Here is a 27,654-nt window from a genome sequence, read left to right as displayed (position 1 = left end):
CTCTTGTGCGGGACCTGCTTGACACGGGCCCCGAAGACTGCAATTAAATTTAACGTCGCGGAAGATCTTTAGGACCTTGGGTTATTCCCCCTCTCGAAACCCAACAAGATGGAACGATTTCGCGCGAGGGTGCGAAGCCCCCTGCATTACGCTCCTGTTTTTGATATCGACGCGGGATCTGGCGACCCAACCAGGTAAACCTTTAATATATACCCTGCCCAGAGGCGTCTATGACCCATCAAACCGCAGAGATGTAGCAAGCTTTCGGGGTTCCTATCGCTTTCCTTTCCTTTCAACCGTTGTGGGATCCAGTTGGCTCTTTGGCCGCCAACCGTTGTTGCCAGTTACTAACATTCGTTGCTAGCTGTGCCCGAACAGATGACTGGGTTTGGCGGTTCCAGGCTCTGGTCGACGCACACATTCCAGACACTGCCGAACGCCTGAAAGTGGCGGTGCTGGATACCGGACTAGACGTTAAACACCCAGAGTTTGCTGACGAAGATCGACTCAAGGAACGCCGAAGCTGGGTCGGCAGTGCTGCTGACGTTGATAGCAGTGGGCATGGGACGCACATCGTCAGCACCATCCTGTCTCTCACAGAGAACGTGGACGTCTATGTTGCCAAAATCTCGGAGGGCAACACGTTTGAAACGACGGAGCAGATTGCTGAGGAGTGCGACACCCCTATAGTCCCTGCATAAACGTGGCTGAGAAGATTCACCTTGTCTATTCTAGGCAATCCAAGTTGCGAGCGAAGAGTGGGACGTTGATATCATCTCACTATCCTTCGGCTTGCGCCACAAACCCCAGAAAGTGCAAGACGAGATCAAAAAGGCCGTCGACCGAGGAAAGCTCATCTTTGCCGCAGCGTCTAACAGTGGCGCAAACGACCCTCGCGCGTACCCAGCTAGCCAAGAGGGTGTGATTTGTGTTCACTCGGCCGATGGGCTGGGCAATGCATCGTTGTTCAACCCCACCGAACTTCCCGGTCCGGACGATGACAACTTCTGTTTTGTGGGGGAGAATATCGAGGGGGCTTGGCCAAGCAGCATGCCGGACCAAGCCGGTGGAACAAGGCGCATGACTGGGACTTCCTACGCTACCGCTGTTGCTATTGCGGTTGCTGCGCTCATGATTGGTTTTGTGAGGGAGAATATGCCGGAGCACGTCAACTGGGACATTCCTCCGTTGAGCCTTGCCGGCATCAGGGCCATCTTCCACACCATGTCAGAACAGAGAAACGGGCAACGTTACGACCTAGTAAACCCAGTCCGGGTTTTCGGCGGGGATACCCCAGCCGAACAGCAGGAAGTACTAGAGGCCATTCGGACAAAGCTTGAACGTGCGAACGTTGGGCATGTATCGCAAGAGCTGCAGGGATGGCATAAGGTTGCATTACGCATTTTGGACTTTGTATTCCCTAGGTGGTGGACGTGGAGAGCCTGGTTATGGTCTACGACGAAGGGGATCTGGTAGAAGGAGTATTCGAGGGAGGGATTCTTGGAAGCGAGGATGTGGGTGATGAATACCTTACAGTTAGAGCCGGCGACGGGGACATTCAGGCATAGTCCACCATTATTGGGATGTGGGAGTTTACATGGAGGTTAGATGCCAGTTGGGTATGTCTCATGCTATGTACCTATCATTCAGTTTACTTTGCTCTCTCACAGTTCCCACAGTGAAGGTTGTGCAAGCTCAAGAGAAACGCCCAACACAGAGCCCAGGTGGCAACTAGCGCTGAACTCGGCAACTCGTCGGTTTCCAGAGCCCCTGATTCGTTGTCTCCGCTGTCCTGCATGCGGCTGGCCATTAGTGAGAGCGACCCTTCATTCGAACCGGAAGGTCCCTGGCCCCTGAACTCGGCGCGTGTTACCCCTCCTGGCTATCTCAATTCTTACACGCCGCCAAAAAGTCCAGTTTGAGTGAGCCTGCGAGGGTGCCTACAGCATCACATCACGAATCGAGACTTCTTGAGAGAAACATCCGAGGGTTTTCAACGACAACACGAGACACAAGCGGTGAAGGAAGAGTTCCGACGGGCATAAGTAACATCTTGATCCCCTGGGAATCAGCGTTACCATCTCGCAAACCGGACGGACTCATCGGAAGCTCACGACGTCTCCGCCTCCAAAACTTGCACTCCACCACAACTTCTCCAACAGTAACACCATCAACGATCAACATGCCACCACCCGAGCCCGAGGCCTCGTCGCCCATCACCACGGCCGACGTGGTCTTCACCGAAGCCACCCCAGAGCAACGCATCCTCTCCTGGGAACTCAACGGCGCCTCCTGGGCCCCACCCATGACCGTCAGGCAGTACGTCGGCCGCGAGACCGCCCTCTCCGAAACCACGCTGTCCGCCAACGGCGGAACCAAGTACTTCATCCTGCACCCCAAGGACGACCCATCCACCATCGTCTCCGCATGCGAGGTAACCGCCAAACGCGCCATCGTCGCCGACGCCAGCAGCGGCGACGCCAGCAGCGGCAGTGGGACCACCCGGGAAGTGGCGGCGTACGCCATCGCCAGCGTCTTCACCAACCCGCGCTTCCGTGAGCGCGGCATGGCCGGCCACATGCTGAGGTGTGTGCAGGATGCGGTTGACGCGACGACTGAGTGCGGCGCGCTGTATAGCGACATTGGCCGGGTTTACTACACGCGGCTGGGATGGAAGGACTTCCGCAGCCCGCAGGTCTTGTTGGCTCTTGATGATAACCTACCCGCTGCCTGCCCTGACGGTGTGGCCCTCCTAAACGCGGCGGATGTTGCAACGCTGTGCGACCGGGATGTGGAGGTGGTTAAGGGCCGGTTCCAGCGGCTGGCGGAGTCAGGGGACGGGAAGACGCATGTTACCTTCTTGCCGACGCCCGAACAGATGGCGTGGCATTTCACGCGGGATGCGTACGTGTGCAAGACGCTGCTCGGGAGGGAGGTGGTGCATCGCGGGGCCAAGACGGAGGACGGGGCTAGCTGGATTTACTGGGACCATGACCTGCGCGACAAGAAGTTGAAGGTGCTCAGGATTGTCATGCGTGAGGGGGGTGGGCCGGAGAAGCAGCGGGAGGATGTCAAGAGGCTGCTGCTGGCTGCGGTAGCGGAGGCGAGGGAGTGGGCGTTGCCGAAGGTGTTGGTTTGGGATCCCAGCAGAGAGGTGGCCGAGATTGCAACTGGGATTTGGAAGGAGTTGGGTCCCCAGGTGCAAGTCATCTTTGAGGAACGCGAGGACGGTTCGATCCCCAGTCTGAGGTGGAAGGGCGGCAAAGGATTGGAGGGGGTTGTGTGGGAGAGCAACGAATATTATGCTTGGTGCTAATGTTGATTAGACGGAATAAGTGAGGCGAACACGTCCGAAAGATCCCGTTACGTTTGGCACTTGAACCTGTTTTCCTGGAAATGCCTGACCAATGTCTGCCATAACCGCCTCAACAACACCGAGCCATTTGGTCACTCGCCGGCAAATTGTTGGCCGGCGATAGGGGCAGATTTCAGCCGTTGGCGGACATCAGGGCTCCCTCCGGCACCTCGCCGCCAAATCCCACCCCTGATTACCTCGTCGAGACGGGACCTTCAGGGGTGGAATGGGCAAGAGTTAACATCACAACACGCACTGGGCTCAACCTCAAGATAAAATTGCTCTCACCCAGCCCCGACCACGGCATCAACTTGGGTGGGAACGAACAGGCTGCCAAAAGCCACCAAGGCGGAACCTGCACACTCTCGGTTCTCTGACCCCCAAAAGCACGCAACCGTCTCTGAAAAAGGAGGGGGAAGTTCCAGGCCTTCCTCCCCCGGCAGAATCCACGCGGGATGCAGTGTAACGGCGATGCTTAAGTTCAGTTCAGCTTGGCCAGACTTGGCCTAAAGGAGCCCAGGGGCCCCGGTCACGGTGCCCTGTGATGTGCCATGATTGGAGCGCCCTCCTCCCCCAAAACGCGCCAGATAATGCACAGCATGTTGCTGTGAGGGCGAGAACGGAAACACGGTGAGAGCGTTCCCGGAGTCGGCGTGGTGCTTCGCCCCAATCCAACCCCATGGGGAGCCTCGTGGACTGCAAGCTCTCGGACGTGATATCGGAGAGAGACGGAAAGCCCAATGACCCCCCGCGCGGGGACTTCGGAAGCTTTATCATGCCGCGTGGTCTGCGGCTGAAGCGCGCCGCGTTCCTGAAGAGACAGAGGGACAGACTTGCCCTGAAGCCACATCGTGGCCGAGTTGCTGGATGGCCAGGCCCAGACCTTGTCCCTCACCTCGGACTCTTTTTTTCGATAGCATCGCACCTCGTGGAACCGTTTAGTTCACGATAGCATCGTTTCTTGGTTTCGAACAACGGTTTCTTATAACCCCAAAAACGCCCAGACCGTATTCTCCTTTTGTCTGTCATTTTTCCACGCTTTCCACTTAGCCGCACTTCGCCTGATATGCATCCACTTGGTCTGCTCTTGCCAACCATTCCAGAACCCAGGGATTACTGCGCCATACTTGATGGATCCCAGAACGCCCGCGCCTAGAGACCCCCGAGAGCTAGACGAGACATCGGCATCCGCCGTTGGCCAGCTGATCTTCCCCTCCGCGTTCGATGCAGTGACAGAACATACCTCGACCGGACTCGCCAACCAGCTCCAGACCAGGCCCCGTCTGTGGGACACCCAGGCCGTAAGACGCTTCTCGTCGCCATCGGTCAACGCCAACCAGCAGCAGCTCACCAAACACATCAACAGCGCGAGGACTGCATATGCGAGAGCCTTTGTGGCCATCCAAAAGTCCATCAAGGACGTCGATGCCGCCGCGATACTAACCCATACTTCGGAGACGGACGTGGCAGAGACGGCGCTCGAGCTGTTCAAGTCACAGTCGAACGAGGACAACGGGCGTGTCTCGCGGTTTGTCGATATCTTGCATTACTACCATGGCGTCTTTGACGTCCTCTCGCAGGCGGGCGACTTTGCCTACCTGGCGGTGGTCTGGGGCGGAATGAAGATGCTGCTGATGGTAAGTTAGAACTTCAGGGGCTGGGCACCCCGAGTCCGACGGTGCATGGACTGACACGGAACAGATGGCCAAAAACAGAAAAGAACTCCTCGTCAAAGTCACCGACATGCTCGTCGAGATCGGCATGACGCTCTCCCGCATCGAAGTCTATGCCAACCTCTTCCCGACCGCCCGCATGGTCGAGCTCATCTCGATGCTCTACGCCGCCGTCGCCGACTTCCTCGAAGAGATCATCCTCCACTTCAACCGCAAATCCCCCCTCCGCAAGCTCGTCTCCTCCTTCATCCGCCCCTTCGACGAAAAGTTCGGCCGCGCCATGGACCGCATCCACCGCCTAGAAACCTGCATCGAAAAAGACGCCGGCCTGCTCCACGCCCTCCAAAACGCCAGCATGGCCCAGCACCAGCTCGACGCCTACCTCCACGGCGCCCACCTCACCGCCACCCTCAACGCCCACGCCGTCCCCCACCCCCTCGAAACCAACACCACCACCCCACGCCCGCCCCTCCCGGACATCTTCCACCAGATCAAAGCCACCCTCTTCCAAAACTTCCGCTCCCAAGCCTCCTACCACGAGTCCCTCGCCGCCACCTACAGCGTAACCGCCCGGGCCTGGGAGGAATGGTTCGCAGTCGAACAACAACACCTCCCCAGCTCAGCCTCCCCCTCCAGCGGCACCCGGCTCAGCCAGGGACTCTGCGACGCGCCCGACCACCAGCACGCATTACAATGGGTGGCGCAACAACGCACCCTAACCCCGGGGCTGCCGAGCGTCTACCTGATCTGGGCGCAGGGCATGACGGTGCACGCGGCGGTGGCGTCGCTGGTGCTGCAGGTGCTGCAGCAGCGGCCCGGGGCGGCGGCCGAGGTGGGGATGCTGGACGTGGGCGTGTTTGACCGGGCGGCGGTGAGCGTGTGGAAGTTGTGGGAGGTTTTTGTGCATCTGATGAGGGTCATGGGCGGGTGTTTGGTGTATATCTCGATTGGGTCCGCGGGGGAGGATGAGTTTGCGATTGTGGAACGGTTTGTCAAGACGGTGAGGAGCTGGGATGGCCCGCCGATTTGGGTGACGATGATTCATCCGTATAATGAGGGGTTTGTGGGGATAGAGGAGGCGACGGATTTGGATGGGCTGTATGATGTGCATCCGTCGCTGACGACGACGGATGCGCTGCATCATGTGTTGATGTTGGAGCTGGATATTCACCAGGTGTCGGATACGATTCAGACGGTGCTGTGGGAGGCGGCGTGGAGGGAGACGAGGTACGCGTCGGTGGGGATCAGTTACAAGAGCGTGGTGAAGGTGATATTGGAGGTGGCGGCGGAGTTGTCCAGGACCGAGGTGGATGGGGTGCCGCTCCTGAAGGACAACGACCGGGAGCTATGGATGGGGGGTGTGCAGAGGTGGATCGATCACCCGGTTGCGTCCAACTGCACGCGGGAACTGGTCCAGCGACACCTCGACATCGTCCCGTTGGCCCTGCCGGACGACATTCGCGCCGAGATCAGCCGACACCTGAAGTGCCTTGTATTGTGCATCGACGAGAGCAAGGTCAGCTCGTTCGCCTCGCGGTCCATGACACAGGAGCAGCGCTACCGCGTGTGGGACGAAATGAAGGCGGCTATCGTCCCGGGGTCGAAGGACATGTTCTGTACGACTATTCGGGAGTTGCTCTTGGATGCATTAGAGAGCTTTGCTGAGGTGCCCTGTCAGAACCCAAGGCAAGCGGGCTCTGTTCTGACCAAGCTATTGAATATTCGTTTTGGGCTGGGTGGTAGATGGACGAGTTCCATGTCAAACGACGAACAACTAATGGTCAGCGGGATTAAGGAGGCAGTCATGACGGGGTTTGCACACACTATTGTGGCCTTGTCGGAACCGGAAGTAGTGGAAGAGGTTACGAAGTGATATTTGGTTGGGAAAAGGAAGATACCTTGGGTTGCATTTTTTGGTGTATTGGTAGTTGGGAGTAAAGGTGGGAGGTGAGGGATTGGAGTTGTGGAAACCACTTGAGGAATAACAGTTGTCAAACAGCGTTAATTATTTGGTTAGGTACATATGGTCCGCATTAGTTATAACTTATTACTAGTAAAGCTCCTACCTACCACTCCCCGCCCCTTTCACTTAAGATAGTACGCCTCCGCAGCTGCCATGTACAGTCAAGTCTGATCACAACGAAGCGACGACACAATGATACGTCTTCGCCAACACCACCATTTCGCATCAACTTCTTTTCGGCACATCCTGGCCCAACCCAAGGGGCTAAATACGGCATGATTAGCCATGCGTGAAGTGCAAGGGATCTGACACAAACAGCGAGTGCCATTGCACAAGGAGAGAACCAATACCGGAAGCAAACTGCAGGAGGATGAAGGATCCGTGGCGATGATTAATCGCCCACCTAACTACGGTACTGGTTGCATGCCGAGTAGATCTGTGCTGCATTACACAGTAAGTCCCCTGACCACCAAAATAGTCGGTGGAGATATCATGAAACTAGGATTCAGGAGGTTTCGGGTGTACTTGACACTATCAACCAACGAATGAAGCCTTGGCTATTTCCAGCTAATCCTTCACTGGTTCCCTCCCGAGATAAACGCATGCGCCATGCCATGATCCTCGCCAATCCAGCCAGTCTGACTAATGTAACTGGGTGTTACGCTCGGCCTCTCGTTGGCTCCATGATCTTCGGCTGGGCAGCAAGATGTGCTGTGCATTCTTGGCGACGCCAGATTTGGCAGACCGCCCGCTGTAAGAAATTGGAGATTGCCTCTTTCTCGCCACTCTCCCCAAGCCAGGGGGGCTGACTGAGCTTACTGGGTGTATTACCATTCGATTACATATCTCGCGCGCGGGAGGAGAACGAACTTCAAACGACGTCAAGGGACTCAATTCTCCAGGGCAACAACTTATTGATTGTGAAAAGGTTATACTTTGGTTGCACCGTCCCGCCCGTTCGGTACAAAAGTACTCTGTTTTACCTGTACGGTGCTTGCATGCAAGGGGGGCTGCCGCATTCGAACCCGACTTGGCCGTTTCCAGTAAAACCGCGCGCTCGGAAGCACAATGGCTGGCGTACCAACCGGCCGAGGCTGCGACGCATGCCGCAAGCAGAAGAAAAAGGTACCTACCAGACGAACCCCGGGCCACCGCCAGGGCCGCCACTGGCCCCTCGTCGGGCTGCCAGTGCCGCCCGTGGCGAGAAACCTAGAGTGATGTGATGAATCCCGCTGACCTGGAACCAGTGTGATCTCGCCAAACCAGCCTGCTCGAGGTGCACACGGCTCCGCATTCCCTGCATCGGCTGCGGGGAGAAGCGGTACAAGTTCAAGCATGCTCATGCAGCCGTCCCGGAGCCGGCGCGTGAAAAGCCGGCTTCGGGCTCAGAAGGTCCCAACCGACCAGCCGTTGCGGCCAATGCGGAGCCTAGGAGTATAGCCCTTCGACGAGCCCCAAGCAACGGTCTCACACGGGGAACGGCGGCGTACATAGCCGTGCTGGAGGTATCAGACCTGCGATACGACCTTGCCGGGTGTGGCGCCTTTCTCAAGGATCTTCCTCGGCGACTTGGCCGCAACAAAGCCCTGGACGCCTCCATCGGCGCGCTCACCGCGCTATTCCCCAAGTTGTACACGGTAGAGACGTCGAGGGGGATGTTGGCGGCGTATGTCTATGCGTTGGAATGCCTCAGGTATACCTTGGCCGACCGTGCCACCGCGCAGACTCCAGAGACGCTCTGTGCTATCTACATCGTCACCTTGTGCCAGGCAAGTACAGTTTCCCAGAGACCTGTTCCCAACACAGAATGCTTGCCCATTGTTGGTCGAGCGTTGTCGTCGAGTCATTGTCGTCGTGTCTAACTGGACGCCCCTCCGTCAAGAGCTGGATAGGGGGAACCGACGATAGCCCGGTGGCCCATTCCGAGGCCGTGATGCACATCCTGAACTGCATAGCGTTGAATGGTTGGCGCGGCCGCTTCGAGAACCAACTGTTCCTCACGCTTGCTGTTTCTGTGGTAAGGACCATTAACCCCCTAATCGCTTCTGGCTTCTGCAGGACGATAGTAACACGAACAACCACAGCTTCCGGAGAGCATCTACAACCCGAAAATCAAGCCCGGACCATGGTTCCGGCGAGTCATCGAAACCTTCGCCCCGCTTGGGACCACATCTTCGAGGAACGGCGGACCCGGACCGGTGACGAGCGTGTCGACCCTAGTGAGGCTCGTCGAGTTTGTTCGGGACCCACGGGGCGATATCGCGGATATTGTGATCGGGTACGACACGATGCTGCGCGAGACGGCACAGGCACGCGACAACCTGCGAAACATGGTCGGAACACCGTCAGGAAGCGACTCCTCGAGCGATGGCCTGTCCCTCCCATCCAGCCCTGGAGGCCCGGACATGGAGAAGATCCGGCTACTCTGCCAGGCCCAGTACGCGGTCCTGCTGGCGGCTACGATGCTAGTAAACAGCCTCCTCTGCGCGATGCTGCCGGACAACGCCGAGCTTGCTGGGCAGGTGGCCGAGTACCCGGATGAGCTGGTGGCGTTAAACGAGCAGACGGCCAAGTATAGGCCGGTTGGCGCCGGCTTCATGCCTACCTGTCTGCTCATGGCTTCTGCCGCAACCACCACTCCGGCACACTTGGACAAGTTGCATGGGGCTTTGGCCGAGTTTGGGCCGTACCCGGAGGACTCGAAGTGGCACTACTGGGCGGCCGAGATGAGGGGCTTGTTCCAGGATCTGCGGTACAAGATGTCGTTGATATACCACGAGACAGAACTAGGAGACCTTCCGCTCTATGAAGGTCTAGCTACAAAATAGGTAGTCTTCAGATACCCCCACCAAATCACCACCGCAAGATACAGTCCAAACTCCCGAGCCCAACCGATCCCATAATTACCGAGGACGGGAGTGTTCCCAAATGGACCGCAACCCAGAACCCACAATGTCTCAGTCATCAGTCAGGTCGATCTCCACCCGGCCGTTATCGAGCCGCAGCTCCTTGCTAGGAGCCAAGGCCTCGTCATCCGCGGCAGCCAGTGCCTCGCTCTTGATTCGGCGGCGATTCCCAGTTTCCGGTGCATTGGCCACCCCGGTGGAATCTTCGCCCTTGACGCTATCAAGAGAGCGCTATTGTCAACCGTCAGCTTGTTCTTTATATCATGCACAAGCACTGGCGGGCGTCATCTCGTGTTTACTTACCTGGTTCTGCTCCTCCATCAACGCGGCCAAGGGCTGCCGTACCTCGGCATCGGTCATGTTGGCAACCTGTTCATCCACTCCAGGGCGAGGGATGACTCCTTCCTTGATAAGGCCCTCTGTTCGTGATGATCGCGTTCGTTAGCCAGGTGATACAGTTGACGCTACCGTCACGGGTGTGTTTGAAGGTCGCCTACCTTTCGATCGATAGCGGAACTCAAAGACGGCGAACGGTCGCTTTTTGGCGTCGATATAATGGTCTTTATGAGCGTTGACATTCCTGGGGGTTTGCTCCGGTGAAGGAATATAACTAGAATAAATGAGAGGGTTAGTATTCGACACGACATGTACTAACCCAGCCCCGCAACATGACGCTCGCCATGAGGGGGGACATACCTTGTCTTGCAATCGACCGCCGTGCCCTTCAGTGCTTTCTCAGCGATGATAGGGGCTCTGGTATCACGGTCGTCGCTGTCTTGAGGGCGGATGTCATATTTGACGGCATCGCCATTTTGCTTTTCTATGTAAAAGAAAGCAACCCGGAGGGTCCCGCAGTGCTTGAGGACCTTCGCGTCTTCTTTTGAAACCTGTCCAGTCTCCACTACATCGGCTGGCCGATAATAGGTAAGCCACCGTGGAGTATTTAGAGTGTGATTGGGTTCATACATACCGATCTCAAGCGGGGAGAATAAGAATGAGTTCCGCTGATACCCATCGGTTGCGTTACCGGAATAAACAGCGCCGACAGTTGTGACGCGAGCTCCTCGCACCGGATCATACTTCATCTCGTAGTTTGCAGCGAACTTTGTGCCGTCAATCCAAAATATAGACCGAATCCATTGGTCCGACCTCTCAACGGGAGGTCGCACGAGATAGTGAAAGCTGAAAGGCGCCCCATGTTTCGCTTCGATATACTTGATGATACAGGGCGGCTGAGAGACACGGCCAGGCGGTACATGAAAATTATTGAGGTTCATGCCCTGCACTTGATTGTCGGGGTCGTCGTACTCGGCGGCTGGCGTTCCGTCCACATTGACCCAGACTTCGAGGCCGGGCAATGAGCTGATGATGGCCATGGTGTTTGGTGCTTGGTCTCTCAAAGTAACCTTCAGTTGAGATCGAGCTCGGTTCGGGATCTGGGGAATGCAACGAGAAGTTGCGAAGTGAGCTGAGTTTGTTTTCTAAGCCCGCAGTGCGCGTTCGGAGACCTTCTTATAACCACCTAGGTACCGGGTTGTCAGGTGATCCCAGGCTTCTCGGCCTTTACTCCATCCTCTGCATAAGCTACAAGGTAGATCTGTGGAGTGTTCCACCGGCAGGAAACAAAGCAATATGTACCAATAACAATTCCGGATTACCGCCCTCACTTCGCCGCCTAGTATTTACAAGAACGCTGTCCACAACCACACACGATCCACACCTCACGCGGGTTAAACACTTGTTCCAACACGAAGTCTTCACAGTTAATCACATCGTGGCCTGAGCAGAACAGTTTCGGCACCACACCTTAAATGTCGGATGCGATGCCGACGTCACTGGCATTGTGCAAGTAACAAAAGACCAAAATATAAGTCCATAGAGGTACGATTACCAACCCTCCGTGTGTAGCTGCTGATCACGAGAACCCTCATCCATAACTTCCCCCGAGCTCTGTCTCCCATATCCTAGCTAAAAGCCCTCCCTCTCCCACCAAAACCACCATCCGCCTATATCAACACCCACACAGTTGTTCTTACAACCAAGCAAGCCACAAGTCGCAAGCCGCAAGCCCCCAGACAGCCATCCAGACAGCCGCCAGCAATCAGACATCAGTCCGGTTTGTCTCCTCCCGCCCGTCCTCCGTCCGCCGCACCTTGTACCGGGCTGTGGGCTCAGCATCGGTTATGGCTTTCGCCGAACGCTTGGTTCTTGTGGCGGGTGCGGTCTGTTGGCTGTTCTCGCTCGGTGGAGTGCTGTTTTACCAAGGGATGTGTCAGTTGTGTCATGGTTCAATAGCTAGAAGTAGGGGTGGAACGCACTCCGCCCTCTGCCGGTGCCTCAGCTCGCCGCGGCCGAAACGGAAGCTCTGGCTTCTCCCTAGCCGAAGGCCAGGGGTTCCCGCGCATTGCCTGGGGCTCTCGTAGCCGAAGCGGGAGTTCTCTTGGGCCTTCCTCCTGCTGTGGAGCGTCGGGACGGGGGATGACCCCTTCTCTCATGAGGCCCTCTGTTTATGAGCGTCAGTCTGTTGTTTATGGTAACCGCACAATAGTGTGGGGTGGGTAGCGGAAGGGAGGTAAGCGAGTCGTGGGTACTGACCTCTCAACCGATAAATGAAGTCGAAGACTGCAAAGGGACGCCGCTCCGGGTCGCTGTAGTTCCACTGACGGCGCCTACGAGGCTCTGGGGGGTCTCTTGGTCTGGATGTGAGACTGTGGGTTGTCAGTCCAGAGGCCCAAGTGACTCACTGACAGTCGGGACGACTGGTCATGCTAGGCTGGACTTGATTTCCAGAAGATCATCACCTACCTAGTTGCGCAGTCCGTCGTTAAGCCTTTCAGCGCTTCCTCCGGAAGCTCGGTAACCTTGAATTGTGTCGTGATCTTGTGCGGTTTGAACGAATTCAGGAACCGGCTCTCTTCCATATTCTGGACAACAACACGCAGCATCCCACACTCCTGTGCTAGGCTAGTTTGACGTTGCAGGTCCCGGGTAGAAAGGTCGTCGCCTTGGGCTACATCGGGATTAGCAATCAAGAACGCGGGTGGCAATCCATAGTAAGTCACGACATACTCAGTCGAAGCTCCTTGAACTGGTAGTTGTGCCTCCTGTACCCGGACGATTGGTTCCCAGATGAGAAGCCGCCCACTCTTAACCTCCATGCTCTGGATGGGGCGTCGGGATACTCTTGACTACGGTTCGCAAGTTCTCCGTCGATATAGAAACCGAAGCCTAAGTGATGACTCTGTCCTTGGACGTCGGCTTCTTTGACAACCACAAATTCAAATTCTTCGCCTGGTTTTGCCTCGATGTACCGAACGAGATGGGGCAGCGGACCCTCATAATCAGGGGGGAGGTCGAAGTTCTCCCTGACCATGGTTCTCGAATTGTCTTCTTGCGGATGAGGGTGCTCGTGCTCCTCAGCCGCCACGCCGTTTGACTCGACAGTGACACGAAGTCCCGGAAGCGAGGTGATGACCGCCATGGACACGTAGTTGTTGGAGTTCGTGATGTAAGAATATGAGGTAGCAGATGGGCTAGAGATAAGTGTCACGGTGTTGGTAGAAACGATCTCCGATCCGATGTGGTTTCGGACTCTTGACACGAGACAACAGGAGAAGGCAAGGTTGGCGATGAGGAAAAAACACAAATAAAGAGCAGTGAATGACAAGAGAGCTTTAAATGGCTTGGTGGGCAATGGTTTGATAGGAACTGATGGTTTGCTACCGACGCACTATAGAAACCTTCAACAACTATCCCTTAATAAATCAACAATCATGAAGTTGTGTGCCTTTTGTTCAAGTGCGCTTCCCTCCGTGCGGTGTAACCTCCTGGTGATTGTGGGGTTGAAGATTGCCTTTAGTGAATGAGACAAGCCATGTTAATGGCGGACAAATGATACTTTGTGACTGAACCGTGTCCACCGTTGCCGCTGATTGCTAGTCTGCTGCCAAACTCGAACTGCGTCCTGCAGGTTGAAAACACCATAGCAAATCCCGCTTAGTGTCACAAACAAGAATGGGTCGGTGCAGTGACCTTTAAAGCAAACACCAAGCCGAGCAACTCTCATCCCATCTCCGTTGCTCTCAACCATTCAAGCCAGGTAAAACTGGCTCATGTTGCCATCCAAGCGGAACTCCAAAGGCCTCAGGGCGAGTGTAGTGACAAACTCTTTGTCAAAGTTTTCCAACAAGTATGTAGCAATCATGTTGACACCTAAACAAAGCCCGGTCAGCGGTCATGCATCTCCAGTCAAACTCCACATCAGGAAAGGCAAACTCACCCGCACCAGCTCCCCCGGCCGTCCACAGCTCGCCCTTGCCCTCCCCATCGTAGGGCTTCTCCTCGACCACCCAGCGCTGATCCTGCCACTTCACATCAGGGTGCATCTTCTTCGCCACCTCCTTACACTCCCTGTTCGTGGTCGCCTTCAAGCCGTCCAGCAGGCCCGTGCTGGCCAGCCACATGCTGCCGGTGCAGGTAGTCATCCAGACGCGGGTCCTGGGCCAGGCCTCCCTCATGAAGCGGTCGGCCGGCGCGGGGCGGTGCGTGAACATGGGGCCGCCGGTGATGACCATGTCCAGGTCGCGCGGGCAGTCGTCGTACGTCATGTTGGGCACGATGCGCATGCCGGGCGTCGTGAAGGTCGGGTCGAGCGTGCTCGCGAGGTAGAGGAACTCCATCTCGACCGCGTGCGGCGCGAAGACGCTCCATTTGGGCTCGAAGGAGTCGATGGCGTTCATGTACGCTTGCGAGAGGTTGCCGATGAGGTCGATGCCCACAATGTCGGAGAGCTGGACCGTTTCGAGCATCACGGCGATGCGGAGCTTTTTGGGGGCGGAGGTGACCATTGTGATGGTGTGGTGTGGGTGGTTTGTTGGATCAAGTTACGTTCGTTTGGTGGATTGTGTTGCGATGAGGTGATCTCCATTGAGGTGATGGAGGAGTGCTCCTTTATACCCATTCATGGTCATGGCCAACGTATACTCCGACCTGTGTCGCTCCTAAGGCGGCTTGATGTCGTGTCCCTCGAGGCTCGGCGCGTGCTCCGACCGCCACCGGAGCCCGGAAAGCGGTTGAAACACCCCCCGACATTGTGATGTCCAAGGGCCACGGACAGTGTCTTGTCCCGATCCTCCTCGGCTACGAGTTGCGTTGGCCTGACCCAGTTCGATGCTAGCCCCGAGGGCCCTCGGAGCTTATGCGACGGGGTCGGAACCTTGGGCCACCCGGCGGAGCAGAGGCTCCATCCTAACCCTAGGCGAGAAGCGAGGTTCTGGGACGGTGTAAAGGTTGAGGAACAAGGGAACTGCAATATCTTGATCAATTTGCACAGGCGCAGGCGTGCAACATGGTGGCGGTGACATACAGCCTCTCATCATCTGAACCCGGCAGCGAACATCGACCAGGCCATGGCACCCAAGGAGCACCCGGGCACAGTCACTACCGCCGCTCATCAGTAGCAACAAACTTAACACTCTTCCTCCTCTCCCTCTCAACACCAATCCCCCCCCTCCCCGGACTCGAGCTCAGAATCCCCGTCCCAACTCTCGCTCCGCTCCCCAACCCGCCCCCGCTCCCCAACGTCTCCCTCACCGTCTCCACCGCCCTGCTCTGCGGGATATCATTCCCATCACTCCTAACCGGCAGCGCAGGCTTCCCACCGCCATAATGACCACCCACACCACCACTACCCCCACCGCCACCACCAACTCCAACATCCACCTGCTGCTCCTCCGCAAACTGTCCCGCCAGATGACTAACCTCCGCGGCCGTGCCAACCCCCCTCTCGGCAGCCGCCGCCGCCGCCGCCGCCACAGTCGCCTTGGCAACCGCCCTCGTCGCCTCCCGCACGACACGGCTCGCATCCTCGGTACGCGTAACCACCGTCTCAGCACCAGGCCGGCCAGGTAGACACGCATGGCCGCACCCATCGAGCGGACAGCAGCCATCTGAGGGCTCCGACCCGGGCGCGTCGTCCAGCGCGGCGTGCATCCCGCCCTCGAGCGTCGCGTGCCACGCTTGCAGGCAGGATGAGTGCCCGCCGTGGCCGCAGCCGGGGCAGTACCACCATGTGGTCAGCGTCGGTTCATCACTTTCTGCCCGCTGGTGGTGGTGTTGTGCAAACCAGGGTTTGGGGTGGGGGGAGGTGGGTAGCGGCATTGCAGCCGTGGGCGCGACGGCGTCTCTCGCGCCGCAGACGGCGCACGGCGCCATGACGGCTTTGCAGCGCTCACAGCGCCAGACTGACTCGGTTGATGACGCGCGGCGGTCGACGTCGCGCGGCTTGTGGCAGCTCGTGCAGGCAAAGCTCGCCTGCACGCCCTGCTGGGCGGAGGTGAAGATGGCGGGGTAGTTGTCGCCCCAGGTGGCCAGCGAGCCGCCCGGCCAGCCCTTCATGCACAGCTTGCGGAGCAGGGCGGCCTCGGTGAAGAGCTTCATGCTCATCAGCCGGGCGTGGTGTTGGCGTAGGATGGCAGTGGCTTGGAAATGGTCTAGAACGCCGTCTGGGAGGAGCGGCTTGAGGAGTAGGATGATGGCCGAGGCGTTGAGGGCGGAGGACTTGGTTTCGAAGGCTAGGGCACGGGAGATGAGGGCATAGGGCTGGAGAGGCGTGGATGAGACGGCCGAGAAGCCGGAGGCTGGGTCAACGGGGTAGGGGTAGGGGTGGTCGTCGGGCCAGCAGAGGTAGTCCGTCTCGACGATGAAAGGGGATTGGTCGTCGTCGGGGGACATGGGAGATTCGGGGGATGGAGGTTCCAACAGGGGTGACTCGACCACAAAGTCAGCATCTGTCTGTGAAGGGAAGCGTGACTCAAAGCTGTCCGTGGTGGTTTGTGTGATGGCGTGGTGCTCATCGGTGAAGCCCGTCATGTCCGTCTCGGTTCTTCCGAGCATCGTGCGGAACGGCACATCGGGGTTATGTTCCGTGGCCCTCCGGATTTCCTTGCCGCCGATGTGGTCTTGCAAGGCGTCCTCATTTCCATCGCGAAGCCCGGCGACAATGGCTGCGCGAGCCGCCTGCCCTGTTAGGCTGCCGTCCGACGACGCCGTGAGGCCGGTCGCCCGCCTACTATCGTCTGAGATGGAAAAAAGGTGGACGTAGCTTTCCTCGGAGTCTTGTCGGAGAAGCGGTCTCCGCGTTGTGCCCGGTGACCCCCGCTCACGGTGCTCGTGCACTTGAGTCGGGTTAGACCTCGGGCTCGGGACCTTGACCGGCTTGCCGAGGATGGCTTCGGTATCGTAAAAGTCGTACCCTTCCGTGCTTGCATGTGTCGCCCCGCTATCATGGCTTGCGACGGAGAGCGGCACCGAGTCGAGCCGTTTGCGTATGACCAACGAGGGTGGATGGGCTGCTGGGGGAAGCGTAAAGCTCTCGGGTTCAACGATTGGGGTCAGCTTTCTCCCGCGCTCTCTCTCCGCTGAATGTGGCACCCCTGGGTCATCTGGCACTGGGCGCGCAACGGGGGTGGGGACATTGGATGTGCTTTCCAGCTCTTCGGACAGCAAAGATCTCGGATGCAGTGCCTTGTCAAAGCTGGCGATGGATACGACTTTCCGGGGTGTTTCCTCTCCATCGACCGTGGTCTGTATCGGCGCATTAAAGAGTTCTGCTAACGCCTTGGCCTTCGCTTTCGCCTTAGCCTCGCTCTTTCTTTTTGCGGCGTAGTGGTGGCGGTCCATGCGGCGATCAAGGTGGTACTGTGCACGCCTGTGAAGTAGCATGTCGACCGCATAGGCGAGAATGCGCCAGGTTTGCGCAAGCCGAAAATGCTTAACGCTCGCCGCAGCCCTGGCGTAGTGTTCGAGGATGGTTGCAACGCGGTCAGGGAGGGAGCCTGAACCAGCTGAGTAGGGTAGGTCCTTGTGCAGTGCTTCGAGGTAGTTCATGGCTAGGTATCCGTACACGTCCACGTTGGCAGTAGACGGGACGTGACCAACAGCCATGGCTTGCTGAGGTTTGTAGGTGCCGGTGGCCTTGATGGTTTGCTCGAGTGACATAATCTCTTCCGTGGTCGGACCCGCTGGCGGTGTCGTACTGAGTGTCGCTGTGGAGCGGGTGCTGGGTCGGCGCCTGCGGCTGCCACGGCGTTTTGGCCCTATGAAGCTCCCCATAGCATCGTCCTCGGAATCGCTGCGGCTGACACTGAATCTAGGGGTTGTGGGGCTCGAGCTATAAGAGGGGACTCCGACATCATCGTGGTGCAAAACGTGGGGTCGTGGCCTTTGGGGAGGGGGACGCTCATCAAGGAGCATGAGCACATCACCCCTAGGGGAGAAGGCCATGGTAGATACCGCTTGGCGGTCGATGACCTTGGGAGCGAACGTGATGTCACACTGGCTAAAAATTCCGTCCTGTCCCGCGGTCCAAAGAAGGTACTGGTCGTGCCAGAGGATGGCGCTGGGCGAGCTGTCGAACCTCTGTATCTCCTTGTAGGGCATGGTGGGCCGCGCGAGGTCCCATATGTGTACCACATTTATACCGTAGCGTTTTTGGCTGGTTTCGTCATAAGATATGGCAAGTTGCGAGGCACGCTTTCCTTGGGCGGTGGCCGACCATTGACCCGGACGCCAGGCAAGCGCGCCAGCAGGAGCCGGGGTTGAGAGAGTCCACTTGGGTTTCTGGCGCTTGTCTTGCTTGGACATGTCCCATATGTTGCACTTGCTGTCGAGACCTCCGCTGACAAGGTGGATACCGTCTGGGTGCCACGCCATCGACATGCACGCCTTCTCGTGGGCCTTGATGCGCAAGATAGGCGCGCTGGGCTTCCGCATGTCCCACTTGAGCACGAAGCCCTGCTCGGTGGCGGAGGCGAAGAGGAAGCCGTCCCGTGGGCTCCACTGGACATGGTGCACACCGTCGGCGTTGCACTTGAACGCCTGGATGGAGCGGAAGGTGGCGCCGGTTCGGGTCTGGGTGGGCTGTCGGACATCGAAGCAGCGCACAATCCCGTCCTGGCTGCCCGACAGTAACCACGAGTTCCTGTGGGGGTTGATGTCCAGCGCATTGACCTGGCGGGAGTCTTCTCGTATCTGGACACAGTCGACCGGGGAACCGATGGCGGTAGTTCCGGCGCGCACCAGGTCGTACTGAAAGATCTTGCCGCTGGCGCCGGCAGTGAAGAGGGCCTGCTTGCCTTGCGGTTCACCCCACTTGACGGCCTTGATGGACAGCTGGTCGGCGACGGAAGTGGTAGGGATGTTGCTTCGCTGAGAAGGTTGGGCATTGAGCAATGCGCGAAGGTCGATGCCGTCCTTTACAGTGAGGCCATCGAAAGTGACCGTCTTAAGCACATGGCGCCCAGCGAGCACAGCGGACCGTCCATCGGGAGAGCGGTCCAGAGAAGCTATCGGGACACCAGCATCGTAGACGGCATCCTGAGATGCAGTGGGGCGGTAATGGGGAGCAAGAGGTGAGCTAGTGATAGCAGCTTGAGGGGGTGTGTCGTGGGCAGAATCCGACGTGGTCTTGCCCAACAACTTGCGCATGATCTTGCCCTGGTTGCCGATGCTGTACATAGGGTCGCTTGGCGTGTTTGCTTTGTTATGGAGGCATTCTGTTGTCCAATCACTAAACCAGCGATGGCAAACCTGTGTGCCGCATTGGCTTGTGTCGGTTGCGATGAATTTATTAATTCGTTGAATCGATGATTGAAGATGGAACGGCCCGCGGAGCTGAGCGGCTTGGTGTTGAATTGGCCCGCCAATGCCAAGCTTCACCGGCAGGGGCTCGGCTGGGCTCAGTTAATTTTGGCGGGTCGCCCCGCGCGAGGGGAGGAGCTCTGCGGTTCAGGCCGCTGGCGGCTTGTGCCTGTTGAACTCACGCGCGCGCTTGGACTTTTGCCTCGTCAACCTTGATCCACGGATGCACAAGAAGAACTTCCAAGCCCTCGACCGAGAAACGAGAAAGCACCAGACTTGCATCTAACATCCCCTACCCCGTTATTCCACACCTTCTAGCCCCCAATCATTCCACCACCGTACAATACCGAAATCACAGCATCACCATGAATCCAGACCGGCAAGCCATGATCGACGGCTCCAAGTCACCGCGCAAGGACAGAGACCGCGACATCACAGCGCCACGCTACGACTCGTCGAACCGCATCGCGAAGTCTTCCCGCCAGCTACCCCCGAGAAATAATCCGGCAGCCGCTGTTGGCAGGTACCTCACGCAGGACCAGCAGTCGGAGCAGTTCATCGCCGACGAGGACAAGTTTGTTTTGAAGCAGGCTAAGAAGAAGGCCGATATTCGCGTTCGGGAGCAGCGCGCCCAACCCGTCGATTACCTAGCTTTCGGCCTGCGGTTTATCGATCCCGATCGCGACTCCTTCGATGATGACGAGGACGACATCGAGATCCAGATACCCGCCCCAGAGGCCGTGGTGGAGAGCCTGAACGAAGCGCAGCTAAAGGAACTCGAGGAGGACGTTCGGTCTTACCATACCCTTGAACACAACGCGCGGAACAAGGAGTATTGGACGGCCCTGCTGGCGCTTTGCTCGGATCGCCGCCAGAAATTAAAGCCGCAGGGTCCGGAAGGACGAGCGGTGACTTCGGTGGCATCTGACGTCGACCGGATCCTCAGCCCAAAGACCCTGGAGCAGCTAGAGGGACTGGAAAAGCAGATCAAGGCCAAACTGCAGTCGAACGAGCCGATCGACACGGATTACTGGGAGGCATTACTAAAGAGCCTACTGGTCTACAAGGCCAAGGCCAAGCTAAAGAAGGTGTGCGCCGTGATCAAGGAGGCTCGGGTCGAGATGCTCAAGGCGCGGGATCCGGAAAGAGCAATGGCACTGGAGGCTTCCGATGGGTTTTCCGACCGCGTCCCCGAATTACTGCCGGGCGCCCCCAAGGCCGTCGCTAAGCCGGCCCCCTCGACAACCGTGGGCGTGAGCAGTTCCAGCGCACCACCGCCAGGGACTGCTCGCTTTGCGTCGGCTGGGAATGAGGACTTTTCGCAGGCGACCAAGGCGTTGTATGACCGCGAAGTTGCACGCGGGGTCGGCGAAGGCGAGGAGATCTTCGCCGCGGAAGAAGCTGTTCCGGGCATCCAGAAGCCTCTCTGGGCCGATAAACACAGGCCCCGAAAGCCGCGCTACTTCAACCGCGTGCTGATGGGGTACGAGTGGAACAAGTACAACCAGACGCACTACGACCACGACAATCCGCCACCCAAGGTCGTCCAGGGCTATCGGTTCAACGTCTTCTACCCTGACCTCATCGACAAGACCAAGGCGCCGACATTCAAGATCATTCGGGAGCATGGTCGCCGAAAGGGCGAGTCATTTGCCCCCGCCGGCAAGGAAGACACCTGTCTCATCCGTTTCATCGCCGGCCCGCCCTACGAGGATATCGCCTTCCGAATCGTGGACCGGGAATGGGACTACAGTGCCAAGAAAGAGCGAGGGTTCAAGAGCAGTTTTGACAAGGTACGTCCGGTGTGAATTCACGTGTTGTCTTCCTCATGCTGCTGTGCCGCATTTGCGGGTTGGAGATCGCGGGGGTCGCATTCGTCTCGGGCCCGGCCCGCGGCCTGCATCATCCCCTTACCAATGCGCGCCACTTACGCGCATCTCTGCCTCGGTGGTGAACGGAACACCGACCTCGCGACTGTCAAGCTTTGCGTTGAGCTGCGTCGAACATGGAAGTCGAGTGCTGACTTGAGCTTAACAGGGCATCCTGCAACTGCACTTCCAGTTCAAAAAGGTATGTAAATATCCAAAGCGGGCAGACGTCCGAGACATGCCGCAGCAGCCAAGCCGGAGACTAACATTGCGTGCAGGTTTATTACCGCAAGTAAAGTACTCTCTTCGGCAAGTCGGTTCCGGCACGGCATTCGTCGATCCCGGAATCGCGCCTTGGAACGGACGGCTTCCGAGCTGGGAGTGGGCCGACCGAGGCGGCGCCGGCCCGTTCAAGAGGCCCCATCTCAGTCGAGCCGGCCGTTGTACCTGTATGATCTCTCTGCCGATACTGCAGCGGACTGTCCCACTACCGACCGGCCACAGAGCGAGTTAATGAGAGTTGATGCGAGTACAACGTCCAGCCTTGCCTTGGTTGTGTGACGCCTTGCTCTGGCCAGCTCATCATTCCGCCATTATCTCCGCCGACGCGCGGGCTCTGTTCCGTCACGTCTGAGGATGCTGTCTCCCGGCTTCGGGCGTGGAACGCGATCGCGCCACCCATTCCCTCGTCTGGGCAGATCACCTTTGGGAAGAACCACGCCGCGGCGCTGCCTACTGGGCCGCCTGTCCCCTGGGCTGGCCTGCTGTTCCTGAATGTGAAGGTCATGTGTGGGGACACGGAGCCGTCGCGGATAGGCACCGGAATGGAGACTGGCTTCTACTGTGTTGCCGACACGTTCCTGTAGCTTGTTTGAGGCTCACTCCCCACACCCTTCTCTTCGCTGACGTTCCTGGATCCCGCCACCGGCTTCCTGCTGCTTGCCCCATAGCAAGCATCCAGGCAGCTGCGCAAATGCTGAACCTGCATGTTTCGACAAGCCTTCTAGAATGAAACACCGGTTCTGCAGCCCAGATTCCCCAGAGATTGCCGCGAGGCCTGGCACGGTGCGAGATGCCGTCGGCTGGCCAGGCGTTGCATCGCCATTGGGCGTGAGCGACCAACTGTCCCAACCCGCATCCATGATTGGCCCAGTCAGGCACTTGACCGGTGACATGCACCCTTCCGGGGCTTGTTCCCTGTCTCCTCCGCCATTTTTTGCTCCCTCGCCCACGGAATTGTTCGCTTTGATGGAGCAGGCCGGCGGTGGCTAACAATCACAAATACTGCACGGCCGACGGCAGGGAGAGCAGCCGGGCTCGACAAGCTGCTGCTGGTAATGAAGTCGTTGAGAAATCGGCAAACAGTCATCAACCTCTCAGCGCAGAGACGGACTCCTGCGTGCCCCACCAGCAAGAGGTGCTGGCTGATGATGCGGTCGGGAAGTTCCACTCGCGGGCACAGGGTCGGGACCGGGGTCGGAGCTGGGGTCAGGGCGATCTCAAATGTCGCCTCTCAGTTCTCATCCCGGTTGAGCTTGGGTCGGCCGCAGTATGCGGCATCGCATGTGGGGGACGGCATATTGGTACTGTGCGCCAGGCCCGCGGCTGCGAGGCTGGCCGGATCGGATCAGAGCGACCCCCCAGGTTGTGGCTGCTCGACCCCGGCTGGACAACACCGTCTTCTAAACTGTGGAATGCTTGGAACAGGCTCAGGCGCCCAATCTGCGTTTGCATCTCGCCCTTTTTTAGCACACACGCACACACAGGCACACGCACATACGAATACGCACACCCCTCTCCCTCACACCACACAGGCAACAACAGGTACAGAACACGCAGCCACACGGTGTACACCCTACGCCCCGGGCCACACCCAGCGAGTGCAAAAGGATTCGGTACATGGTACTTCACCCGAAGCACACGGCGGCGGCATCTCGCTCCTCCTTCGGTCTCCACGCACACTGGTAGTGCAGACTTGCATGGTACTCACTAGGCACGTTGCCTGCTCCGGCATCGTGATGTAGACGCCCGGTCAACCAGTCAGTGAGCTGGCAAGGTCAACCTTACACCAGTATCTTCAAACACCCCTGCCTGCGCTTCCGCCGCGGAAGCTCACCAAGTCCCCGCTACATCCTAGCCTCCGGGCTGCTAAAGGTACCAAGATACAAGGCGCCCGCAATCTGCATAACCCCTGCTAGGGATCGCCCCTTCCGGGCTCTCGACAGCAACTGGCAGATAACTCCCGGGACCCCAGCCCATTCGCCGACCAACAGATCAGCCTTGATCCTCAACGAGGACTGACTACTTCTCTCCGGCCGGCCCAACCTCCAACGAGGATTTCTAGCACATCAAACTTATCTTGTCACCCTCTCGCACACTTCCGCCGTTGTCCACTTCACATCTCTTTGTCCTCGTTGCCTTGAGCAAGACACCAATCTTGTACCTCGACTCCTCCTGTTCGTCGCAGCTTGACCGCCGGCCTTCTCTTCTTTTATCCCGCCCCTCCTGCCAGGGACCATCTCGAATCGCAATCGCCGCGCAAATGGCGGCGCTTCCCAGCATGGGAGCCCTCTACATCTCATCCCCGCAGCAAGTGTCCCGCTCCAGTGTCTCCTCGGATTCAGCCCAGGTGGAACACCAGCTTGTTGCCGGTATGAGCGCCCTCCAAAGCCACGACAATGACGGCCATCGCGCCTACGTGCCAAGTCATTGGAGCGGATGTCTGGGATCACAGACCAGCAGCGACGAGTTGGACAACTACGCACTCCACGGCTCTCCCGCGCTCAGCAGCCTTCCTCAGACGGGCTCGAATCAGTCGTCTCCCCGCAGCTGGGACTCGCCAGAGCAGCTTGGCCCTACCCCCTGGGAAGCAGCAACGGAGCAACTCCACAGCCGGTATCCCGGGTTAGACCCGCAACTTTCGGGTTACCTTCCCAACGGCGACATCCCGACATCCTTCCCCGCGGACGCAATGCCGTTTGTACCATCCCAGACCTTTGACGGAGCAGACGACTACCAGCGCGCCCGAAGCCAGACCGAGCCCTACCCAGCCGGGTATCACACGTCGCCCAGAGACGGATACCCCTCGACTCCTGAGAGCGGTCACCCGTTGACGCCATGCAGCACGACACTCTCGATGCCGATGGATGACATGGCGAGTACTCCGGACGATGATATCGATAGCCAAGCTCCGACGTTGGTCAACATTGCAAGCGAGACTCGACCTCGCAGCAAGCGAAGCTCTGCTGCTTCACAGCCCCAAGCCGCCGAGGGGAAACCCGAAGAACCACCATACGCTCAGCTCATCTACCGCGCATTTTTGAGCACGTCGCGGCAGGCCATGACGCTGCAGGAGATTTACCAGTGGTTCCGCGAGAACACAGACAGGGGAAAGAGCACCAACAAGGGCTGGCAAAACAGCATCCGGCACAACTTGAGCATGAACCAGGTGAGTCTGCGGAGTGCATTCTCCCCATCAGCAACCACTAACAAACAACGCCCAGGCCTTCACCAAGCGCGAGCGCAGAAACAGCACGACTACGCTCGACGCCAAAACCGGGTCCACGACGCCCAATCCCCAAACTGAGACAAAGAAGTCCACCGAGTGGTACCTCGAACCCTGGGCCGTCGCCGGCGTGCAGAGCACAACGCGCTACCGCAAGGACAACCAATCCCGGCGCAGCGCCGCAAGCCACGGCGGGCTGTCCTCGCGCGTGTACCGGAACTACCCCCGCCCACCACCACCACTCGTTCGGCAGAAAGGGTGGCCGGGTTCTCCGCGGCAGCCGCCAGTCGCTCCGCAGTAGCAGCAATGCTGCCCCCAACCAACCCCAGCTGCAGCACTACCAGTTCCCCCCTTCGCCCCACCACCACAACGCCGCCAGGGGCCCATTCATCCACCACCTCATGAACGACCCTTCCTCATCACCCTCCCCATACGGCGGGCCCACATCCTTCTTCCACCAGAGCCCTACCGAAACCCAGAGCATGGAGCGAACCGGCAGCAACACAGGACTAAACTACGACTACCCAGAACCGCAACTTTTCCCCAACACCTCCGCCTCGGCACCCACAATCATGGCGCGCGCCTCCAGCGAGCCCGGCGCCGCGCTCGACGAGCCCGTGACACCGGAACCGCTGCCTCTGTTCCACCACTCCCCCTACGGGCAACTTCTCGGCGGCGGTCCCGTGTCCCCGCCCCCGGGGAGTTATCACCACCACAGCCACCACCACCACCAGCACGCGGCCTCCCATGGAGGCGAAACCCACGGCCTGCCCTTCGCACCGAATACCGCCGCCTACCCCTTAGCTCTACCGGAAGTCTACGGGGACGCGATGGACACGGACGGCGGCGCCTATGCGCACCACAACCCGCACCACCACCTTCATCATCACCACCACCAACAGCAGCAGCAGATCCAGGGGTGGGTTACTGCTACTGCCGGTGGCGTTGTTAGCTTGGAGGGCATGGGGCCGTGTGGCGAGGACGCTGTTGCCGCGGGGTATGGGCTTGCGCAGGGGTTCTGATGAACAGTATTGGGCTGCACATGCCAGGGGAGTAATGTTAATGATAGTGGGTTTTCTTTTTTTATTTTCTTTTTCATTGTGATGGGAGGGTTTTGGGTGGCATGTACTGGCTGGCTGGCTGGGGTTTAGCCTGGGGTTTTTCCATTTTGGTTTTCAATACTCGCCTCGCTGGACAGGGTTGGGCCTGGAAGGAGAGGGCGGGCGGGTGCTTAATCCGGCATGTTGTTATTTTTCCCACTGTACGATATCGCCCGGCATTCTTCCTTACTCTGCGCGGGACAATACCCCCCGGTTGGTTGGCTGATCAGGTACTTCTTTTGGTTCGCGGTTGGTTTCGGTTGGATGGGTTGGCTTTATTGACATGTTGAGACACAAAGAAAAAGGACGGTGGGATGGGTGGGGAGGGGAAGCGGCGGCAGCGCAATAATTCGTGTCCGAGTAGGTAGTTAATGTTGATTTACCCTGCATAGCTCATAGACGCATTTGAGTTTTCACGTTCTTGGTTCCTGTTTCTCACGAGTCTCACCCGATGAATCATCCCCATGTTGGAGCGCCATGGTATCAGCGACTGGCTGTCTGCTGATGGAGAAGCTAACGGAGCATCGGAGGCAGTTGGCCCGACGAGAGCATACGCAGCTCAACCCCATCGAGGTCCCTCAACCAGGTACCCCGGCTGAGCTGGACGACCGAATTCCTGCGCTTTTCGGCGCCTAGATCCCAGCAACTTTACCTCGCTTACCTACCCAGCCAGCGTCTTGCCACTTGGCCTCCCTCTCCGGGTGCCGGCTGGCCGAGCGAGTTCGTCTCCCTTGTCTCGCCTGGACTGTAATCTGGGTAGTCCCGGCCTTCGTCAGCGCGGGGTTGCCGGGGATGAGAGTGGTGGATCACCCCCGAGGGAGGGAGGGGTATATCACAAGGCTTGGTGTTGATGGGGAGGGACGGGGTGGGGGGGTGCAGAGAAAAAGGAACGGGACTTTGACGGTTCTGTCACTTTTCAAGTTCTTGCTACGGAGCCTGTTGGTTGATGATTCGATAGTCCCCCCCCGCGGAGATCATGAGCAGGTTCTTTTGCATCTCTTGGCTTTTACGGCTATCGAGAACCACCACAAAGAGGGAGACTCGGATGTGACAATGCTGCCGGGGTAGGTGGTGACTTGCGCGTTTGGACTGCGGACTTCGATGGCGCTCAAGAACGGGAGGCCGCATCTGGCGCGGCCGCTCGTTGCACAGCAGCCTCAAGACAGCCATGGCGCAGTACGCCGTTGGATGGCACTGGGTTTTACACGTGTGTGCAGACTTAAAGGGAGGATATGTTGTTGTTGTTTCCTTTGTTCATCACCATGGTATGCATTGTGCTGCAGAATGGCTGGTACAGACGATGAGCTGGTGATGCCATATGGCTCAGAATAGAAGTCGGGTCACTCTTACACAGAGCTTCGCCCCATTAGTGCAGACCAGGCTGTAATCCCCCGGTTCTAGGAAGAAACAAGCTTCCAGCGCCGCATGGCGGTCAGACTCGCTGTGTGCAAGTCGGTCGGCTGGCGCCGGCAGCCAACAACGTCGTGCCCCCTTCGCTGTATTTTCTCACCACCAGTCGGGTTTCCTGCTCTTTGCCAAGGACCGAAAGGAGGTGTCGGACCCTGACGCACGCCATTCTCAAGCCACGCCTGGTCCAGCCGAGTTGTGATTCGTCTGGCGGCTAGCAGCGACGGCACCTGTCTTT

The 27,654-nt window shown here is 58.2% G+C and overlaps 11 protein-coding genes across 11 annotated transcripts; 7 read left to right on the top strand and 4 right to left on the bottom strand.

The window, feature by feature from the left end:
• Window positions 1-108: 108 nt before the first annotated feature.
• Window positions 109-2,020, top strand: B0H64DRAFT_447730 (peptidase S8/S53 domain-containing protein; the record flags this gene model as incomplete). The annotated part of the gene is made up of 4 exons (XM_062807016.1): window positions 109-194; window positions 365-689; window positions 736-1,359; window positions 1,425-2,020. The coding sequence occupies 4 exons, from the start codon at window positions 109-111 to the stop codon at window positions 1,566-1,568; spliced, it is 1,179 nt and encodes a 392-aa protein (XP_062663329.1). The 3' UTR covers window positions 1,569-2,020.
• B0H64DRAFT_1505 (uncharacterized protein) lies at window positions 1,830-3,432 on the top strand. Its single transcript, XM_062798423.1, has one exon. The coding sequence runs from the start codon at window positions 2,183-2,185 to the stop codon at window positions 3,314-3,316; it is 1,134 nt and encodes a 377-aa protein (XP_062663328.1). The 5' UTR covers window positions 1,830-2,182; the 3' UTR covers window positions 3,317-3,432.
• Window positions 3,433-4,043: 611 nt separating this feature from the next.
• B0H64DRAFT_379214 (uncharacterized protein) lies at window positions 4,044-7,100 on the top strand. Its single transcript, XM_062802632.1, has 2 exons — window positions 4,044-4,992; window positions 5,057-7,100. Exons 1-2 carry the CDS (start codon window positions 4,486-4,488, stop codon window positions 6,899-6,901), a joined length of 2,352 nt encoding a protein of 783 aa, XP_062663327.1. The 5' UTR covers window positions 4,044-4,485; the 3' UTR covers window positions 6,902-7,100.
• On the bottom strand, window positions 7,057-7,525 carry B0H64DRAFT_379211 (uncharacterized protein). Its single transcript, XM_062802631.1, has one exon. The coding sequence runs from the start codon at window positions 7,317-7,319 to the stop codon at window positions 7,095-7,097; it is 225 nt and encodes a 74-aa protein (XP_062663326.1). The 5' UTR covers window positions 7,320-7,525; the 3' UTR covers window positions 7,057-7,094.
• Window positions 7,526-7,790: 265 nt separating this feature from the next.
• Window positions 7,791-9,819, top strand: B0H64DRAFT_447728 (uncharacterized protein; the record flags this gene model as incomplete). Its single annotated transcript, XM_062807015.1, has 4 exons — window positions 7,791-8,116; window positions 8,239-8,769; window positions 8,874-9,008; window positions 9,076-9,819. Exons 1-4 carry the CDS (start codon window positions 8,060-8,062, stop codon window positions 9,817-9,819), a joined length of 1,467 nt encoding a protein of 488 aa, XP_062663325.1. The 5' UTR covers window positions 7,791-8,059.
• Window positions 9,820-9,948: 129 nt separating this feature from the next.
• On the bottom strand, window positions 9,949-11,273 carry B0H64DRAFT_437027 (uncharacterized protein; the record flags this gene model as incomplete). Its single annotated transcript, XM_062806213.1, has 5 exons — window positions 9,949-10,128; window positions 10,201-10,316; window positions 10,395-10,507; window positions 10,594-10,807; window positions 10,868-11,273. 5 exons carry the CDS (start codon window positions 11,271-11,273, stop codon window positions 9,949-9,951), a joined length of 1,029 nt encoding a protein of 342 aa, XP_062663324.1.
• A 597-nt stretch (window positions 11,274-11,870) lies between these two features.
• On the bottom strand, window positions 11,871-13,378 carry B0H64DRAFT_447722 (uncharacterized protein; the record flags this gene model as incomplete). Its single annotated transcript, XM_062807014.1, has 4 exons — window positions 11,871-12,149; window positions 12,441-12,605; window positions 12,703-12,907; window positions 12,967-13,378. The coding sequence occupies 4 exons, from the start codon at window positions 13,376-13,378 to the stop codon at window positions 11,999-12,001; spliced, it is 933 nt and encodes a 310-aa protein (XP_062663323.1). The 3' UTR covers window positions 11,871-11,998.
• A 207-nt stretch (window positions 13,379-13,585) lies between these two features.
• On the bottom strand, window positions 13,586-19,413 carry B0H64DRAFT_427996 (uncharacterized protein; the record flags this gene model as incomplete). Its single annotated transcript, XM_062805824.1, has 3 exons — window positions 13,586-14,109; window positions 14,177-14,720; window positions 15,490-19,413. The coding sequence occupies 3 exons, from the start codon at window positions 19,411-19,413 to the stop codon at window positions 13,988-13,990; spliced, it is 4,590 nt and encodes a 1,529-aa protein (XP_062663322.1). The 3' UTR covers window positions 13,586-13,987.
• Window positions 19,414-19,701: 288 nt separating this feature from the next.
• On the top strand, window positions 19,702-21,796 carry B0H64DRAFT_1429 (mid region of cactin-domain-containing protein). Its single transcript, XM_062798303.1, has 3 exons — window positions 19,702-21,329; window positions 21,574-21,606; window positions 21,683-21,796. Exons 1-3 carry the CDS (start codon window positions 19,902-19,904, stop codon window positions 21,698-21,700), a joined length of 1,479 nt encoding a protein of 492 aa, XP_062663321.1. The 5' UTR covers window positions 19,702-19,901; the 3' UTR covers window positions 21,701-21,796.
• A 670-nt stretch (window positions 21,797-22,466) lies between these two features.
• On the top strand, window positions 22,467-23,687 carry B0H64DRAFT_1424 (uncharacterized protein). The gene has a single exon (XM_062798286.1). It carries the CDS (start codon window positions 22,742-22,744, stop codon window positions 23,426-23,428), a length of 687 nt encoding a protein of 228 aa, XP_062663320.1. The 5' UTR covers window positions 22,467-22,741; the 3' UTR covers window positions 23,429-23,687.
• A 259-nt stretch (window positions 23,688-23,946) lies between these two features.
• On the top strand, window positions 23,947-25,931 carry B0H64DRAFT_369138 (uncharacterized protein; the record flags this gene model as incomplete). The annotated part of the gene is made up of 3 exons (XM_062802003.1): window positions 23,947-24,852; window positions 24,908-25,119; window positions 25,163-25,931. 3 exons carry the CDS (start codon window positions 23,947-23,949, stop codon window positions 25,929-25,931), a joined length of 1,887 nt encoding a protein of 628 aa, XP_062663319.1.
• Window positions 25,932-27,654: the final 1,723 nt, after the last annotated feature.

The sequence above is a fragment of the Chaetomium fimeti genome (assembly GCF_033439085.1).
Source record: "Chaetomium fimeti strain CBS 168.71 chromosome Unknown B0H64scaffold_1, whole genome shotgun sequence".
NCBI classification, from domain to species: domain Eukaryota; kingdom Fungi; phylum Ascomycota; class Sordariomycetes; order Sordariales; family Chaetomiaceae; genus Chaetomium; species Chaetomium fimeti.
Note: the sequence above shows the minus strand (reverse complement) of the source record. Positions and strands in the feature narration are given on the sequence as shown.